The 17,536-nt window shown below is 36.7% G+C and overlaps 1 protein-coding gene across 8 annotated transcripts in view; it reads left to right on the forward strand.

Annotated features, from left to right (window-relative positions):
• The window catches only part of plekha1 (pleckstrin homology domain containing A1), a 46,236-nt gene extending 28,700 nt beyond the window's left edge, over positions 1-17,536 (forward strand). For 6 of the 8 annotated variants that reach the window (XM_062976028.1, XM_003218618.4, XM_062976030.1 and 3 more), the window contains 7 exons: positions 904-1,035; positions 2,466-2,606; positions 3,728-3,796; positions 6,995-7,059; positions 7,469-7,532; positions 9,150-9,239; positions 16,107-17,536. In XM_062976028.1, coding sequence (XP_062832098.1) covers positions 904-1,035; positions 2,466-2,606; positions 3,728-3,796; positions 6,995-7,059; positions 7,469-7,532; positions 9,150-9,239; positions 16,107-16,427 — 882 coding nt within the window. In that variant the 3' untranslated portion in view covers positions 16,428-17,536. Of the gene's footprint in view, positions 1-903; positions 1,036-2,465; positions 2,607-3,727; positions 3,797-6,994; positions 7,060-7,468; positions 7,533-9,149; positions 9,240-10,347; positions 10,419-16,106 lie in introns of all 8 variants that reach the window. The other 2 variants (XM_062976031.1, XM_062976032.1) reach the window with 2 other exon arrangements.

Raw genomic sequence — 17,536 nt, forward strand, 5'->3', positions numbered from 1 at the left:
TATATTTCATAAATTTAAAGTTATAAAACTTTACTAGAATACTGGCTTTTAGCCTTCTCTACTCAAGAATGCTAATGACTTCTTAGAGTCATTTTGGGGGGAGAGGGCAGGTTAGAAATAAATTATTATTATTATTATTATTATTATTATTATTATGCTTTATCAAACTTGGTTCCATAGCATTGAGTCATGCCAATTAAAGTGATGTCAAACTGCTTCAATTCTACAATGTAGAGACACTTTTTGTCAGAACACAAAAGCTAGTTTAAGTTTAAGCCCTATTTCAACAAGTGGGATCTGGAGGGGAAATTAGGAAGCTTCAGGCAAATTCACCTAATTCTGTCATTAATTAATTGTTGAAATTGAGTAAAGAAAATGGCTTGAACGTGAGATCATCCTCATATGTAAATTTCTGTTGAATTTAACATCTTCAGCAGAATTCAGAGTCCCACCCTCCCAAGGATTAGACTGAGAATATAGAAAACAGGGCTGTTTTTGGTAGAAGACTCCCCCACCTATTGACTCCAGAAGACGTCACTCTAAATCCATTTAAATTGAACTTCTGAGAGTTTGTCAAAATGTTTTAATATATTAATTTATTATACTTCTGGCTTTAGAACTACTTTTAGACTATTCTTAATACGTTTTATTTCTATTGTGTTCTATACTGTGACTTTGTTGTCCATTGCACCCAAGTTGCAGTTCTTTGCCCAAGTTCCAGATAACTGATTTATTAATACTTTTCATAAATGAATGAAGATAAGAAAAATTTTTGTAAGAGAAAAATAAGTATGACATTTACAAAGTCTTATCTCACTAGTCTGTTCGAATTTTAAGAATATTGCGTACACCCCTGTTTATAGGGTTTAATACAGTCAATTAAACAGTGCATATATTTTTCAGGTACCAAAGCAGGCTGAGCCACTGACTCAAAGTGATAATCTAGCATGTCACACTGAAAATCTAGGGTTAAAGAAGCAAATGTCTTATCGAACAGAGATTGTTGGTGGTGTTCCTATAATAACCCCTACTCAGGTATGATTGCATTTTATAGCATTTACATGTTTGCTTAAAGGTACTAGGTGATCAGAATGTTATCCCTATAGGTGGATAATTTCCTGCAGTAAGAGGAATAATAAAATTTGCCCCTTTTATAAGTGAATATGTGCATTGCTGTGGATTGCTTTGCATACACAATCCAATATTTACTGTTGTGAATTGATAAGGAAAGAGCCAATGTTGTGTAGTGGTTTGTATTTTGACGTAAGGCTCTGGAGTCCAGGGCTGAAATTATCGCTCAGCCATTGAAACCCACTGGTTAAACTCTCTCAGCCTCAGTGGGAGTCAAAGACAATCCCCTGAAAAAGCTTGCTAAGAAAACTCTGTGATGGGAATCACATTAGGGTCACCATAAGTCGGAAACTACTTGAAGACGCTTAAACAACAAGTGTATTTGTTATAAATTGTGATATCTAAATATATCTTCTGTATATCATTACTTTAACATCCTGTCATAATATTCATTAAATGATTGTGTTTTATTGTTTAAATCAAGTGTAGGAGTATCTATCTGTTTTGATTAGACCTAGACTTCTGTCATGGGAGAGGCTGAATTTCATCATAGGCTCTTGAAGGGAGGAAGAGTGGTAGCATTCATTGGTTAAAGTAGCCTTGCCACTTCATGCTCTGTTTCACAGAGCCCACTGAACATCTTTTCAGATGTTGCAGAAGCTATGGATGGGGAATCAGTAAAAATCTTTTCCTCCTTTTTCCAGTAGGACAGTCCTACTGGAAATGGAGTTCTGCTCATAGGTGGCCTGTTTCCCGTCTATACATACCTCTACCCACTAACACTTCTATCAAAATACTGTGCTTTTATTTATAAATTGCTGGTGTAGAATGGTTATAGCAATTGCAATTGAAGGACTCTGGATAGATAATTGTTACATAACTGATATGTTTGTGATAAATTGAGGTGAAGGAATATTCGCAACCTGAGGATCTGACTTCCGGAAACTTTGAGACTTGTTCCTAAATTTTTTAAATGTTTCAGTTCTATAATAGACTAGTATCCAAGAGCATAATGCTGGATCTTCAGGAGAAAATCCCCCAAATACCTTGATTCTTAACAGGCTTAATTCTTAATTCTTGCAAGCAGTTCAGATTTATTTGTTCTACTATATTTTCAGACTTTTGGAAGGACTGTAAAAGTTTTAATTTTGGTTTGTATAGATAAAAATCCAGAACATATGTTATAGTAAGGGATTTCTATGGAAGAAATAAATCTGGGATAAGCTGCAAACACATTTGTATACATAGCTCCCATGTTTGCTGAAATCCTGGTTAAAGTAGTACCCAGAATGGGAGTTACATGAAATAATGCTAAGAAAAAAGGTTTTTGCTTAATTAATTAGTAGTGAATTTTAGACCTAGCCTTTTAAGCTGTTTTGTTTACTTTTCTCTAGAAAGAAGAGGTAAATGAATGTGGTGAGGGTGATAAAAACTACTTGAAACGGTCCCAAAGCCACCTTCCTTACTTTTCTGCCAAACATCCCCCAGATAATGCTGTGATCAAAGCTGGCTACTGTGTTAAACAAGGAGCGGTGGTAAGCAAGTAGGATATGCTTCCAGATAAAAGAGGTTTTTGTTCTGTGTACAACAAGACCCTTTTGCCAGGCAGTTCAGAGGAGGCTATGTCTCTTGGTGAAAGTAAAGAAGAAATGGCGGAATACAGTGCTAATTTTAGAACTTCATCAAGAAAGCTCTCAATTATCTCATTCTACTTAACTAAAGTTATCTTGACTGAATGTTTGTTCTTGAATGGTTAAGTAGAAGCTGCTTGTTTGTTCATTTTATATATGTGTTTTTCTGAAAAGAATTTAAGGTAACAATTTATTAAACCTAGGATCCATTTGCACAAATTGATATAATGACAAATATGATTATCATTCTGTAAACAGGACTTCTTCCCACACTACATAGTATATCATGCATTACATACAATGCACAATGAAAATACGTGATCAGAATGAAATAAACTCAGTGTAATGAACTTCTAGTTTATGCCAATTTATTATGTGGACTACCATATGTTCACCAGTGGCTTTTTTTTCGTGTCGGGCGACTTGAGAAACTGCAAGTCGCTTCTGGTGTGAGAGAATTGGCCATCTGCAAGGACGTTGCCCAGGGGACGCCCAGATGTTTTGATGTTTATATCATCCTTGTGGGAGGCTTCTCTCATGTTCCCGCATGGAGCTGGAGCTGATAGAGGGAGCTCATCCGCGCTCTCCTCGGGTGGGATTTGAACCTGGCAGCTTTCAGATCAGCAACCCAACCTTCAAGTCACGAAGCTTTAATCCATCGGGGGCTCCATATGGCTTATGGATGCAAGTAAAGTTGAATTGGTGTATATGACATGAGCCATACACTGTATAAGAATAAGGTAAATGCTTCATGACTTGATATTTTTATTGAGTGAAATGGCTCTGAATATGTCTATTTTTAGTCTTACCTTATTGGCAAATGGAATACCTATGGTAGCATCAATTGGAGTGGATCCTTCAGCTTGGGAGAAACCAGGGAGGATAAATTAAAACTTGATTAATTTGGAGGCTAGATGGTGTTCTTTTTGCTCTTGCTGAAAACAATGGATTTGGTTTATATTTGCCTTTTTTGAGGGGGTATATATTTACATTCAATTCTGTTACTTTTTGCTTGGTTTATATAGATGAAGAACTGGAAAAGAAGATACTTCCAGTTAGATGAAAACACAATAGGCTATTTTAAATCTGAACTGGTAAGTATCCAATTGCCTTTTTTTAAAGATTAGCCTTGAATTCATGGAAAAATCATTTCAAAACCTAAACTGTTTTAGTTTAGCTTTTATGGTGGAAACTCTATTTAGCAATGTCCTTTGTCCTTCCTTATTTCTTGTTGCTGTCCATTTGTTCTCTATTTCAAGTTGAGAATAACTGTTTTAGACACGGCTCTCCTAAAAAATTGAGGGAACCTTTAAATGTTACTTGAAGCTGATGAGGAGCAGGGAGATAGGGGAGTTGACCCTTGTTCCTCATTCTCAGGACTGGATAGTTTGATTTAAATCCAGGTGATTTAAATGGTTTATGTACAGATGCAAAGCTGTCCATAAAATATGTTAATTTACAGCTGAGTATCTGCCCCTGGTGGTGCAGCGGATTAAACCGCTGAGTTGCAGAACCTGCTGACCGAAAAGTTGGTGGTTCGAATCCAGGGACTGGGGTGAGCTACTGCTGTTAGCACAGGCATCTTCCAACCTAGCAGTTCAAAAACATGGAAATGTGAGTAGATCAATAGATATAGCTCCAGCGGAAAGGTAATGGTGCTCCATGCAGTCATGCCGGCCACATGACCTAGGAGGCGTCTACGGACAACGCCGGCTCTTCAGCTTAGAAATGGAGATGAGCACCAACCCCCAGAGTCAGACACGACTAGATTTAATGTCAGGGGAAAACCTTTATCTTTAACTTACCTGCATATAGGTTATTCCTGTATGCAGCCACACCATTTCAAAGCTGAAATGCCTGTAAAAGTAAGACTTGATAATTTCAAGACAGGTTAAAACAGCTGATTTTTCGAGCTGAAAAAATGCCTTTACATAATTTGATAAATAGGTAATTTGAGATTGTAAATGATGCGAGAAGTATGTTTTGTTGGGTTCACTGAATATTCTTTGATGGAAAAGATGTCTAGGATTGCAGCCTAACAAACTGTAAGAATTGTCAAGTTGATATTTTTTGAAATAACTTTAAAATAAAAGATACTGTGGATACTTTATGGATTCAGTTTAAAATATAAATCATCTTCCAGTTAAACACAGACAATGGAGGTTCACTTCTATATATAGGAAAAAGATAGTAGCTGAAATTAGAATAGAAGGATATACAGTAGCATATACTTTTATAAAATGGAACTATTACTGTATTTTCCACTATTATTGTTCTGCATTCCTATCAATCATACCAGTATTTTAAGTCTCCAGGTAAACTTGTCATAATATAAAGTTAGCATGAAATGTGCTTCTATGGTATTGACCTTATATGAAATAACAGCTCATGAAAGCATGCATTTTGTTGTTCTTCTAATAACCACATGATGGCGCATGAAAAAAGGCAAATGAAATATGGTAATGTTTCTGGCATTAGAGACTGAATGAGAAATTCATATATGGCATTGGTTGAACTGGAAACAAACCGTGTGAACTTTCATACATTCTAACTATTGTGCTGTTTCAGCAATTAGATTTTTTTTTCTTGATAATCTGTTGCTATGTGCTTTTAGCAATATATTGAACATAATATCATTTGCCAAAATCATAATTGGCCTCACTGCTTCTTACAGCATTTTAGCCACATATCCTCAAAGAACTGTCTTGGAACTTTAACCTGCATCAACTTGAAATAGATACAGTCTCTGAGTTATCATAATGCCTCCCATATTCAGAAGAAATTATCAGACTGTGTTATTCGTATGCAATCAAATCTCAAATCGATGTGTTGTCGAAGACTTTCATGGCTGGAATCACGGGGGTTGCTGTGAGTTTTCCGAGCTGTATGACCATGTTCCAGAAGCATTTTCTCCTAATGTTTCGATCACATCTATGACAAGCATTCTCAGAGGTGTGAGGTCTGCTGGAAACTAGGCAACTGGGGTTTACATACCTGTGGAAAATCCAGGTTGGGAGAATGAACTCTTGTCTGTTTGAGGCAAGTATGAATGTTGCAATTGATCACCTTGATTAGCATGTAATAGCCTTGCAGATTCAAAGCCTGGCTGCTTTCTGCCTGAGGGAAGTCTTTGTTGGGAGGTGTTAGCTGGCCCTGATTGTTTCATGTCTGGAATTCCCCTGTTTTCAGAGTGTTGTTCTTTACTGTCCTGAATTTAGAGTTTTTTTTTAATACTGGTAGCCAGATTTTGTTCATTTTGATGGTTTCCTCCTTTCTGCTGAAATTATCCATATACTTGTGGATTTCAGTGGCTTCTCTTTGTAGTCTAACATGGTGGTTGTTAGAGTTGGACCATTATAACAACCACTAGGTCAGACTACACAGAGAAGCCACTGAAATCCACAAGCATGTGGACAGTTTCAACAGAAAGGAGGAAACCATCCAAATGAACAAAATTAGGCAGGAAGCAGTCAGGCTTTAAAAAGCTCTAAAATAGGGATAATAAATAAAGAACAACACTCTGAAAACAGAGGAATTCCAGACATGAAATAATCAGGGCCAGCTAACACTTCCCAACAAAGGATTCCCTCAGACAGGAAGCACACAGGCTTTGAATCTGCAAGGGCATAAATTCTAATCAAGGTGATCAGTTGCAGCATTCACACATATCACAAACAGACAAGAGTTCTTTCTCCTAGCCTGGATTTTCCACAGGTATATAAACCCCACTTGTCTGGTTTTCAACAGACCTCACACTTCTGAGGATGCCTGCCATAGATGTGGGCAAAACGTCAGGAGAGAATGCTTTTGGAACATGGCCATACAGCCCAGAAAACTCACAGCAACCCAAATCACAAATCATTTTTTCAGTTTTTATATTAACAATGTGAATTGTGTTCTGTTCTGTTTCTTCCTTCTTTCCTTTGCTTGTTTGGTGTTTATATAGAATCATTTCAGACTATCATTTAAACTGTCAAGTATAATATCATTTATGTGAAACGGATATGCACAGAACTCTCTTTTTCAAGATTAGAATAGTTATTACATTAAAACTATGCACTTTATATGGTCTAATACATTTAACATTACACCAACAACTTCATTAACAAGTACAACTGCATATCTTTATATAACAAGTATTTACGTGTATTAATCAACAGCAAGGAAAATATAGAAAATATAGAATTGCAGTCTGGTAAGTGGGAAGTCATGTATGTGTACCTCAAGTATGTATCCAGAACACTCTAGAAACATAAGTTAGCAGTTGCTAATCTTCTAGGGTTTTTTTCCAGGATAAGGAGCCTCTTCGGATTATACCACTGAAAGAGGTTAATAAAGTCCAGGAATGTAAACAAAGGTGAGAATTCTAAGATTAATAAATGTTAAGGTAAATATTCAGTTAGAACTCTAAAGCCTGCCTACACATCATCCTTTACTGTGATGTAGTATTCTTTTTCCTTCCATGATACTAAAGCCAAATGCCTTTAAATATGAGATTTTTTAACCAGAAGTGATAGGATATTGGAACTACTGGACTAAGTTGAGATGGTCAGGGCCATAGCCAAAAATAAAAAAAATTGGGGGGACGACGACTTTTTTTTAGCAAATAAAGAAGAGTAGTTCTTAACTCAAAATAATTTAGAAATCAGGTTCCATCAATAAACTCATGGGGATTTGGTTAACCTGTTAAAATTCATGAGTAAACCAGGTTTTTGTATTGCTTTTAAAGACTATTAAATAAGTAAATGTCTTTGTTTGTTTTTCAGTGATATAATGATGAGAGACAATCTTTTTGAAATCGTAACAAGTTCTCGGACTTTTTATGTACAGGTAACTTTATGGAAAACACTTTCAATAGGAAAGTAAATTTCATTTGAATGTTTGGTAGTATAAAACTTCACATTTAAACAGAACATAAGTATTTAAAACAGTGGTTCTCAGTTTGTGGGTCTCCAGATGTTTGGCCTACAACTCCCATAAATCCCAGCCAGTTTACCAGCTGTTAGGGTTTCTGGGACCTACAGGTTGAGAACCACTGATTTGAAATATGATGTAGACATACCAATTCAAGTGACTCTTTAGTCCAGTGGTTCTCAACATGGGGTCCCCAGATGTTTTTAGCCTTCATCTCCCAGAAATGCTAACAGGAAGTAAACTGGCTGGGATTTTTGGGAGCTGTAGGCCAAAAACATCTGGTGACCCCAGGTTGAGAACCACTGCTTTAGTCAATCTTCCAACTCCAGTTAAGCAGTCATTTCCAGTGCTTTGTTCTTTGATTGCTATTTTTGTACATTAACTTGAAGGTAAAGCAAATGAAACATGGTAGAACTTATTTCTGAGTAAACTTGTATAAGATTACAATGCTGGAAGGATTTGTAAAAACTTTTCAGTTATCAGTTTTCAGATACTGTACTGGTACAAATCAGTACAGGATCTGCTTTCTTTGGAAATCTGTGTGCTCTCTCTGTGTTGAGTCAGTTCTTGGTACATCTTTCCTCAGGCTGTGCCTTCTCTTTGGATTATAAAGGTTTTGTCCTATTTGCCCTACCCCCATTCTCTTTAGACTCTCAGTAGGTCCATATTTGTTGATATGGTTACAGTGCCTTTGGTGAAGTAGCATGGTCCCTAGCAATATTCATTTTCATTATTTATTTTGACCAATTAATCCAAAAACTGAGAAATTTGAATTGTGGCTCTGGCTTCAAAATGAAATGTTCAGTAAAGTTAGATACATAGTGGAAGCTTGAGTTGTGCTTTGTTACTGTATCAATAGCTAATCTTTTCCAGATAATGTAGGAACTCTGAAAATGGCAATTGTCACATTCTGAAAGTACTGCCCTTGCTTTAAATCAAGTATTTAGGGTAGAATCCAGTTGGAGATGTATGAATACATAAACTATGGTGTTATGCAATGACTCTCCCAACCCACCATCCAAATTTACTAGGCAGCGGCTGCTGCAGTCGACAGGGGTTTCTTCTCCTGTTGATTGGGGAAAAGCTGTTGTTCCCATCTACTTTCATGAACGATCTCCCATATAACAAGCAGAAGCAGAAGCCTTGTTGCAATTTTCCCTCACGCTAGAGGTTGCTTGTGTTTTATGAAAGACAAGAAAACAGATCCCAGTAGATTGCAGTGGCTGCTGTTCAGTGAGTGGGAATTTGAGACTTTCATGGGCCTTATGTACCTCCTGGGCTACACAGAGATCATGAATGCAGAAATTGTCATAACTGTATCTCTCTAGGTTAAGGAGTCAAAACAGGATTTCACTCGACACATACAACTCTTGAATTCAGTCTTTTGAAAAAGCAAAATAAAATCTGTATTTTCCTTTTTGAGAAATAGAAAAGGCACTAAATGAATTTTCACATTATCAGTGATTAAAACCTTTCGGTTTACCAGTGTGTCTCTAAACTGACACAATATTATTATTTTGCATATCTTTCCAGGCAGATAGCCCAGAAGACATGCATAGCTGGATCAAAGCAATTTCTGGTGCAATAGTAGCACAGCGGGGTCCTGGAAGATCAGCAGCTTCTGTATGTTTTTAGCAAATTTTAAATCATAGTGTTTTGACAATGATAAATTATTTATGTTTGACCTTATTTCTGTCTGCTTTCCTAGTCAATCCTAAATTTGGAGTAACATCTTTGTGTGTAATTCAGGTTGCAGTGGCCCTTGCATTTCTATGTAGTTGCTAATCTTAGACATAGCCCTATATGTTGCCAGTCTGCATTGCATTGTCCTAATTTTCAGAAAGTACAACTGGTGGATTTGAGAATTATTTAATTTTTAATATTAATTTGAAGTACCGTAGATCCTGTTAAATTATTTGACTGTGTTGGCTAAATCTTTTACTTGAGAGATCCCTCGAATTGATTTAAAGTAGCATTCAGCAGAACTCTTTTGGTTAGCCTTCTTTTTAGCAGTGATCCACAGTAATTTTAGTGATGGTTTTAGTGTAGTATTTAAGGAACCTAATTCTAAGTATTATTGTTGGTATACATCTAAGATAGTAAGTTGCTAAGCTGACATCTGAATCCTGTTGTCGGTGCCATCTAGAGTAGACCCCATTGAATAGATGGTGTTTTATATGTGTTGATTTAGCTTCCCTGCAGGCCTAAGTGTTTACTGTAATGACAGATGTCAATAGCTCTGTAGTAGAAGTATTCAGTAGAAAGCAAATTTAGAATTTCTCAACATAGTATTGCATGCTGTAATTTGTGGTAATTGTAATATTCCATTTTCTAACAATAATTTATGATTTATGTTTTGCAGGATGTGATTTTTGTTTTTTCTTCAATATATCAGAAGTTTAATTTTTCTGTATTAGAGGCATAGTTTTAATAAGACTGATTATTTTGCTAAAAGTTTACTCTTCACTTCCTTTTGCAAGGAAATCATAGCAGATTCACTAAGTTGCCACCACACAGCTGAGGCTCTGATTGGGAATAAATGTTTTCTGGTGAGATAAGCTTATCAAGAAGGGATTTTCCTATGTGTGTGTGTCTCCTTGCGTATAATCTTTCTGATTACTCTGCTAGTGACTGTCTGCAGTATTTGTTTTCCCCTTTCAGTCTCTGTCTCTCTTTCCCTCCTCTTTTCAAGTTTAGGTTACTCTAATCTTAGCTTTGCACTGTGTTCCAGATGCGGCAGGCCAGAAGGCTGTCGAATCCTTGTATACAGAGGTATACATCAAGAACTGGTGAATGCAGCATGTATGTGGGCTCTCATGTAAACTTGCCACCTTAACCGAGAGCTGAAATTTAAAAACCCTTATTAACACTATACAATATAATGAGGTCAATCTTGTGGTTTCTTCTGTTGATTACAATCACTGTGGAATTACTCAATTCCAGAATAATTCTCATTGGCCATCAGGCTTGCTCTATTTAAACGTTTCCTTCTAAATAAGATACACTACGAATGGTAACATTCTCATAGTGCTACAATTTCTATTCATATTTCCAGCGTGCTTATTTTACTGAATACAAAAGCTTTAGTAGTAGTAATAGTATATATGTATATAGAACCTAAACTTGGTCTAATTTTGCATGAGAGTTCATATTTCCATTTTATCATTTTTGAAACACAGCTAACTAAAAGCTTGTGAGATCCTAATAGCTGGTATGTGTGCATGTAAAGTGTGCACACTAAGGAAAACGTTCTGGACTGATTTGCATGGCTTTCATTATAGATATGCATGGTATGGTTAGACAAGATGTAGGGTCTGATACAGCTTGCAATCTGTTTGTTAATCAAAATAATACAATGAATATGACTTTTTACTGTTTAAGTGACTAGGCATAGTAAAATGTATACCTTGATGGCAACATGTACTATTTGTCCTATTGCTGGTCCCACTTGGGCTTTGATTAAAACTTTATCAAAATGCTTACATAGTAATCACTTTAGAAAAGAAGCTTTTTAGAGGCTCAATTTTTGTATTTGGAATTTATTCATTTCTGTTTGGAACGCATTCTTTTTATGCATTTTAGCACACAAGTTTTTTGGGAAGGTTGCTACTCCAAAATGATTCTGACATATTTTAGCTTCTTTCTCTCTTCGTTAAATGATTCCTGTGAATAAATATTTCTAGGAGTGTTCATTGCTTGTGGCATAGCTTGAAATGTACTACTGATTATTGTAGTGTCTTTTGAGAAGTCATATGAAACAGCACTATAGAGGACATACTTTGCAGTAGTAATTTCCAGCAATCGTTTGTATTGTAGAAAATTGCCATATTATTGTTACAATCCAACCTTTTCAAATTGTAGGCCTTCATTCATTAAATTAGCTGTATAGCAGTTGAAATTGCTTCTCTTACAAGATATTTGACATCCTGGCATGATTTGTTGGAACAGTCCTTGTGCATTGGTGCTTGTTCAAACATTGGAGCATAGTACTGTGAAAGGCAATCATTTCAACGTCATCGTGTATTGTTGAGGTAATATTCTGGAAAAGATGTTTCACAATTTTCAAAGGAAGAGAATTAACGTTTTGGGAATAAGAAATCAGAATAGGAAAGTATTATGATATAGCCCCTCATTGGAGATGATGTGGTATTTTGGGCATTGGAATAAGATTATGGAGACCAACTTCAAGTCCCCATTCAAAAATGGAAACCTACTGGGTGAGAATGGGAAAATCATACTTACTGGGCTTCAATATAAGCCAAAGGCAACTCTTCATCGCTTGAACAAATCTTAGCAAGAAAGCCCTGCGATAGCATTACCAAAAGTTGGAGATTACTTGAAGGCACACAACAATAATTCCCTCATCCGAAAGATCCCAGTTGTGCTTTATTTTGATGCCCTGATGGTATGAAATTACTATCCTGTCATGGTACAGGTCCTGTGGCGGATAGTGCTAGACATTCTGCCTCCTGATCTGGTTTTCAGATCTACATTAAGAAAGGTCTTTCGATACTCAGGGGTTGTTGGATAAAACTGAATTGAATAAAATTGACTTGCATTGTGAATAGCTTAGCAAATTCAAGCCTTGATTATAATTGATAACCTTTTCGCTGATTTACTGTGGAAATGCTACTGATGTTGTTTCACAGCATGTCTTAAAGCAGGGACAGACAGGGATGGAGGCCACTTTTGCATCTGTTTTTCAGCTGAAAACACTACTTCTCAGTTCACACTCCAAAACGTTTTAGCCAAAAGGGGGGATTTCTAGGGAATTTGGGGTGCAAAAGGGTATTTAGAGAGGAAACATCATTCCAAATGGAGTGTATTTTGTACTTTCAAGTGATTTCTGATATGTATAAATTTTTGTGAAAAATGAAGAAGTCTTGAGAAGTTTGAGAAGCAGCAAAAATGTGATTGTAGCCACAGGTAGCTGTACTTTCTACTCCTGTCTGAAAGCATACTTTTTGAACAGAATTCAGCTGAGGATTAATGTTGAATAATTGTGTTTAGTAGGATGTACAATTTATAGTTTAGCATTTGAGGGAATGTTATCTCTGTAGAAGGTAATAAACACATTTACATAATAGGGTTAACCAGGGATAGGAAGAAACCAGGGTTATTGTAGAAAAGCACCATAACAGTGAGAACTGCAAATGGAAGCTGCTAAACAAAATTCAGAAATTTGCTTCTTGGGATTTTAAAAATTATGATATGTGGACCTGGGTGTAGCTGCTACTTTGGTTTCTTTCTCCTTCTAGCGACTAAAAATACAAATACGGTATATTATAAATGGGAATACTCAAGCAGGATATAATAGCAAGCTGCTTATCCTTGATAATGTTATGCAAATGTATTTTATCAGTAGGGTAGTTAAGGATATGTTTAGGTTGCAAATCTATGCTTATTAAACACAAGAAAAATACCTTTAAAATGTAGAAGTTCACACATTAGAGCTCTTGCGTTCAGAAAATACTGTCTAGAGCAGGGGTCCTCAAACTTTTTAAGCCGAGGGCCGGTCCACAATCCTTCAGACTGTTGAGGGGCCGGATTATCATTTGAAAAAAAATACAAACAAATTCTGATGCACATTGCACATGTTTTATTTGTAGTGCAAAAACAACAACAACAACAACAATGAAAGAACATACAATATTTAAAAATAAAAATAATTACTGCATTTATTTACTACATTTATACCCCACCCTCTCTCACCCCAAAGGGAACTCAGAGTGGCTTACAAATTATATGTACATACAATCTATATATATAAAATGATAAAGTTGTTTGCGCAGTGACTATAACAACAAAACTAAACATCCCAGAAATACGAAATTTGGCAACACAATGCAAAAGGCTTGCCTCTAGGTTACAACAACACAACCACACCACAAAACCACAATCCAGACCCACAAAACTCACAACAACGCATCATGCGATAACAACACAACTAAACGCCCCAGAAATACAAAACTTGGCAACACAATGCAAAAGCCTTGCCTCCCAGTTGTAACAACACAACCACACCACAAAACCACACAGGACCCACAAAACTCACAACAACGCATCGTGACTATGACAACACAACTAAACGCCCCGTAAATACAAAACTTGGCAACACAACGCAAAAGCCTTCCCTCCAGGTTGTAACAACACAACCACACCAAAAAACCACAATTCGGACCCATAAAACTCACAACAATGCATCGTGACTATAACAACACAACTAAACGCCCCAGAAATACGAAACTTGGCACACAACTAAATGCCCCAGAAATATAAAACTTAACAACACAACGCAAAAGCCTTGCCTCCCGGTTGTAACAACACAACCACACCACAAAACCACAATCCGGACCCACAAAACTCACAACAATGCATTGTGACTATAACAACACAACTAAACGCCCCAGAAATACGAAACTTGGCACACAACTAAATGCCCCAGAAATACAAAACTTGACAACACAACACAAAAGCCTTTTCTCCCGGTTGTAACAACACAACTACACCACAAAACCACAATCCGGACCCACAAAACTCACAACAACGCATCGTGACTATAACACAACAAAACGCTCCAGAAATACAAAATTTGACAACACAACGCAAAAGCCTTGCCTCCCAGTTGTAAGAACACAACCACAACACAAAACCACAATCTGGACCCACAAAACTCACAACAACGCATCATGACTATAACAACACAACTAAACGCCCCAGAAATACAAAACTTGGCAAAACAATGCAAAAGCCTTGCCTCCCGGTTGTAACAACACAACCACACCACAAAACCACACCGGACCCACAAAACTCACAACAACGCATCATGACTATAACAACACAACTAAACGCCCCAGAAATACGAAACTGGGCAACACAACACAAAAGCATTCCCTCCCGATTGTAACAACACAACCACACCACAAAACCACAATCCGGACCCACAAAACTCACAACAATGCATCGTGACTATAACAACACAACTAAACGCCCCAGAAATACAAAACTTGGCACACAACTAAACGACCGAGAAATACAAAACTTCGCAACACAACACAAAAGCCTTGCCTCTCAGTTATAACAACACAACCACACCACAAAACCACAATCCAGACCCACAAAACTCACAACAACGCATTGTGACTAAAACAAATACAACATTTGACAACACAACTCATCCACCTCCCCAATCCCTACATTCACACTTGGCCTCCAAAAAAACAATTACAATAATAACAACGACAACAACAACAACAATAAGAATCAACACCATCACAGGCAAGAAAGAGCCAGGCACTGAGGCTGAGAGGCCAGTCAGTGCTACACTGGGCCTCCAAAAAAAAATACAGTAGCATCTAACTTATCCAACCTTCATAATCACTACAACAACAACAATAATAAACACCTACACAGGCAAAACAAAAAAAAGACTATTGTACCACAATAAAAATATAAACCACACTCAGCAGAATCAGACATTACAATTAACAACAAACCAAAGACAACAGGGATCTCAAGCAATTATCAATCAACACAAAAATTGAAGAAGGTAACAGACTTCAAATACTACTACTAATGTGAGTATAAAGAAGGGTGGAGGTCACAGCATCAATACAACCTAATGTAGACTGACCAACACCACCAGACTAAGCCACAGCAACGCGTGGCCGGGCACAGCTAGTATATTATATTATTAGCATAGCACAATATTAGCATTATATATTACTTTATTGAACTATACCACTATACTATAATATTATTAGTAATATTATATGTAATATAAAATATATAATTAATATTATTATATGGTATTATTATTAGTGTTATATTGTATTACATTATAATAATATTATTATATTATAACACTGTGGGCGGGGGCCAGGTAAATGACCTTGGAGGGCCGCATCCGGCCCCTGGGCCTTACTTTGGGGACCCCTGGTCTAGAGGAATTAAGGTATTATTTATGATACACAGTAGTTCAGTTTACCAAGACAGCAATAGGTATATAATCAACAAAAAAGGAAATTACATTAATTTTGGAAATTCAGCAAAGATTGAGGGATTTTATTGTGCTTCTTTTTTGAATGTGAATACACTTTGCCTGCATTTTTGGACTAGGTTCTGGAGTTATTTTTGAGTAAACATTTTTTGTGTAGTTTCAGATTTTTAAAGTATGTCTTCCATAATGTCTCTGTGCAAAACAAATGTACTTACTGAATCAAAAGCCAGGTTATGCTAATAAACTTCAAGCAATGCCATGCTAAACTTTATATACTATTCTTGGCTGCTTCAGTCTGTCATCACATAGTGCTGTAAACTCACAGTCTTAACATTGTGCTGGGTTGGACCAGCATCTGCTTTATGCTGTTAGGCTTTGCTTTTTCCTTTTGATTTTTGTTTTGTTTTGTTTTACAGTGATACAAGTCTGACATGAGTTGTTAACATGCAATAAATGACCCTTTGCATCTGACAAGCCCTTCTCCTTTGCAGGAGCATTCCAACTGTTCTTCCGAATCCAGCTGTTCTGCAGAAACAGCCACAGCCACCTCACATTCCACAACCACTAACAACTCCACTGTGGTCCAAAACCTTAACAGCAAGCCCTCCACCATGGAGAAGCGACGATTTCACGAATCTTTTACGAAGACCAAGCCAGGGAGCATCAAGATCCAGGCTGTCTCTTCAGGAGACCCAACTTCCAAAGTGACTATACAGGGCCTGGTGGAACCTCAGAATAAAAATGGCACTCAGGAACAGGATCCAGGCCCAGTGGATCTGGATGATGCAAGCCTTCCAGTCAGTGATGTGTAATAATGGAAGAATTTGGGGAAAATGATGCATTTGTTTTTGGTCCTTGAATTTCCTTGCTCAGACTTTAGCCAAAGATGACTGTGGGATGAAAGAATAAAGAATGGGATGTTGCTTATGTAGATCTGTATGTGTGCATACATTCAACTCTGTGTATGTTTTGATAGTCATATAATGCCTTCCACTGATTATCAGAGCAGGCCTTTTGCTTTCTCTGCAGCCAGAAGACAAATCTTTAACAGACAGGGGCCAAGATTAACAAAATAAATGTTGATAAGCAAGGTGCCAGCTGATCTTAATTCAGTTTCGCAAAATTGAGTATCATCTTAAATCTATAATAAAAAAATGTCATCCTGTGACTAAATTATCTGTGATATATAATTTAATTCTGTAAATCAGGTTGATGTGCAAATTGGCATTTCCCCCTAAAAATACTGGCATAGCCTTTCAGACTTCTGAATAGATGGGGATGCAGCGTCTGTTTTTACAGGAACACAGAAACTTAGTGTATCTGTTGGTGACCTAATGCACTTTTCCTATGCAAAGAGAGGTTTTATATAAAGCAAACTGTTGCTGCAGTGTCTGAAACGAGGAGTGTTTTCCTTATCGTCAATATGCAGATTTATGAGCCACTATATAATCTGTGTGTGTAGTTACAAAATGAAAAAGGGGTTTGCTGCATTTCAGACATTACAGACAATATATGTTAATTTACATGAAGTGCGTATCTCTATGTGTGAGAAAAGAATCCCTAAAGATCACTTGACACTGACAGAAATGTGTTGACTTAATTGGGACTCTTTCGTAACTTCTCTGTAAATCACTGCCCTTCTTCTAGAGAATCCAACTCCTTTAGAATTCCCAATATTTGGTGCTGTGAAACTTACATAAGAGTAATACAGCTATTTTGAATATTCAGCCTATTTTTGATGCACTCCTAAAAGTGAATTGTAACTTTTGCACATTTGGATATTAATGGACCACCAATAAATAAGGATGTTATATGGATTTTTTAAGTAGGGAGAAGGGAAACTGGACTACTAAATCTTCTAAAGGTTTGTCTAGAAGTATTTTATATTAGGCTTTGAAAAAAAATTAAATGCTTAAAACTA

This window comes from Anolis carolinensis, chromosome 3 (assembly GCF_035594765.1).
Source record: "Anolis carolinensis isolate JA03-04 chromosome 3, rAnoCar3.1.pri, whole genome shotgun sequence".
In the NCBI taxonomy this organism is placed as follows: domain Eukaryota; kingdom Metazoa; phylum Chordata; class Lepidosauria; order Squamata; family Dactyloidae; genus Anolis; species Anolis carolinensis.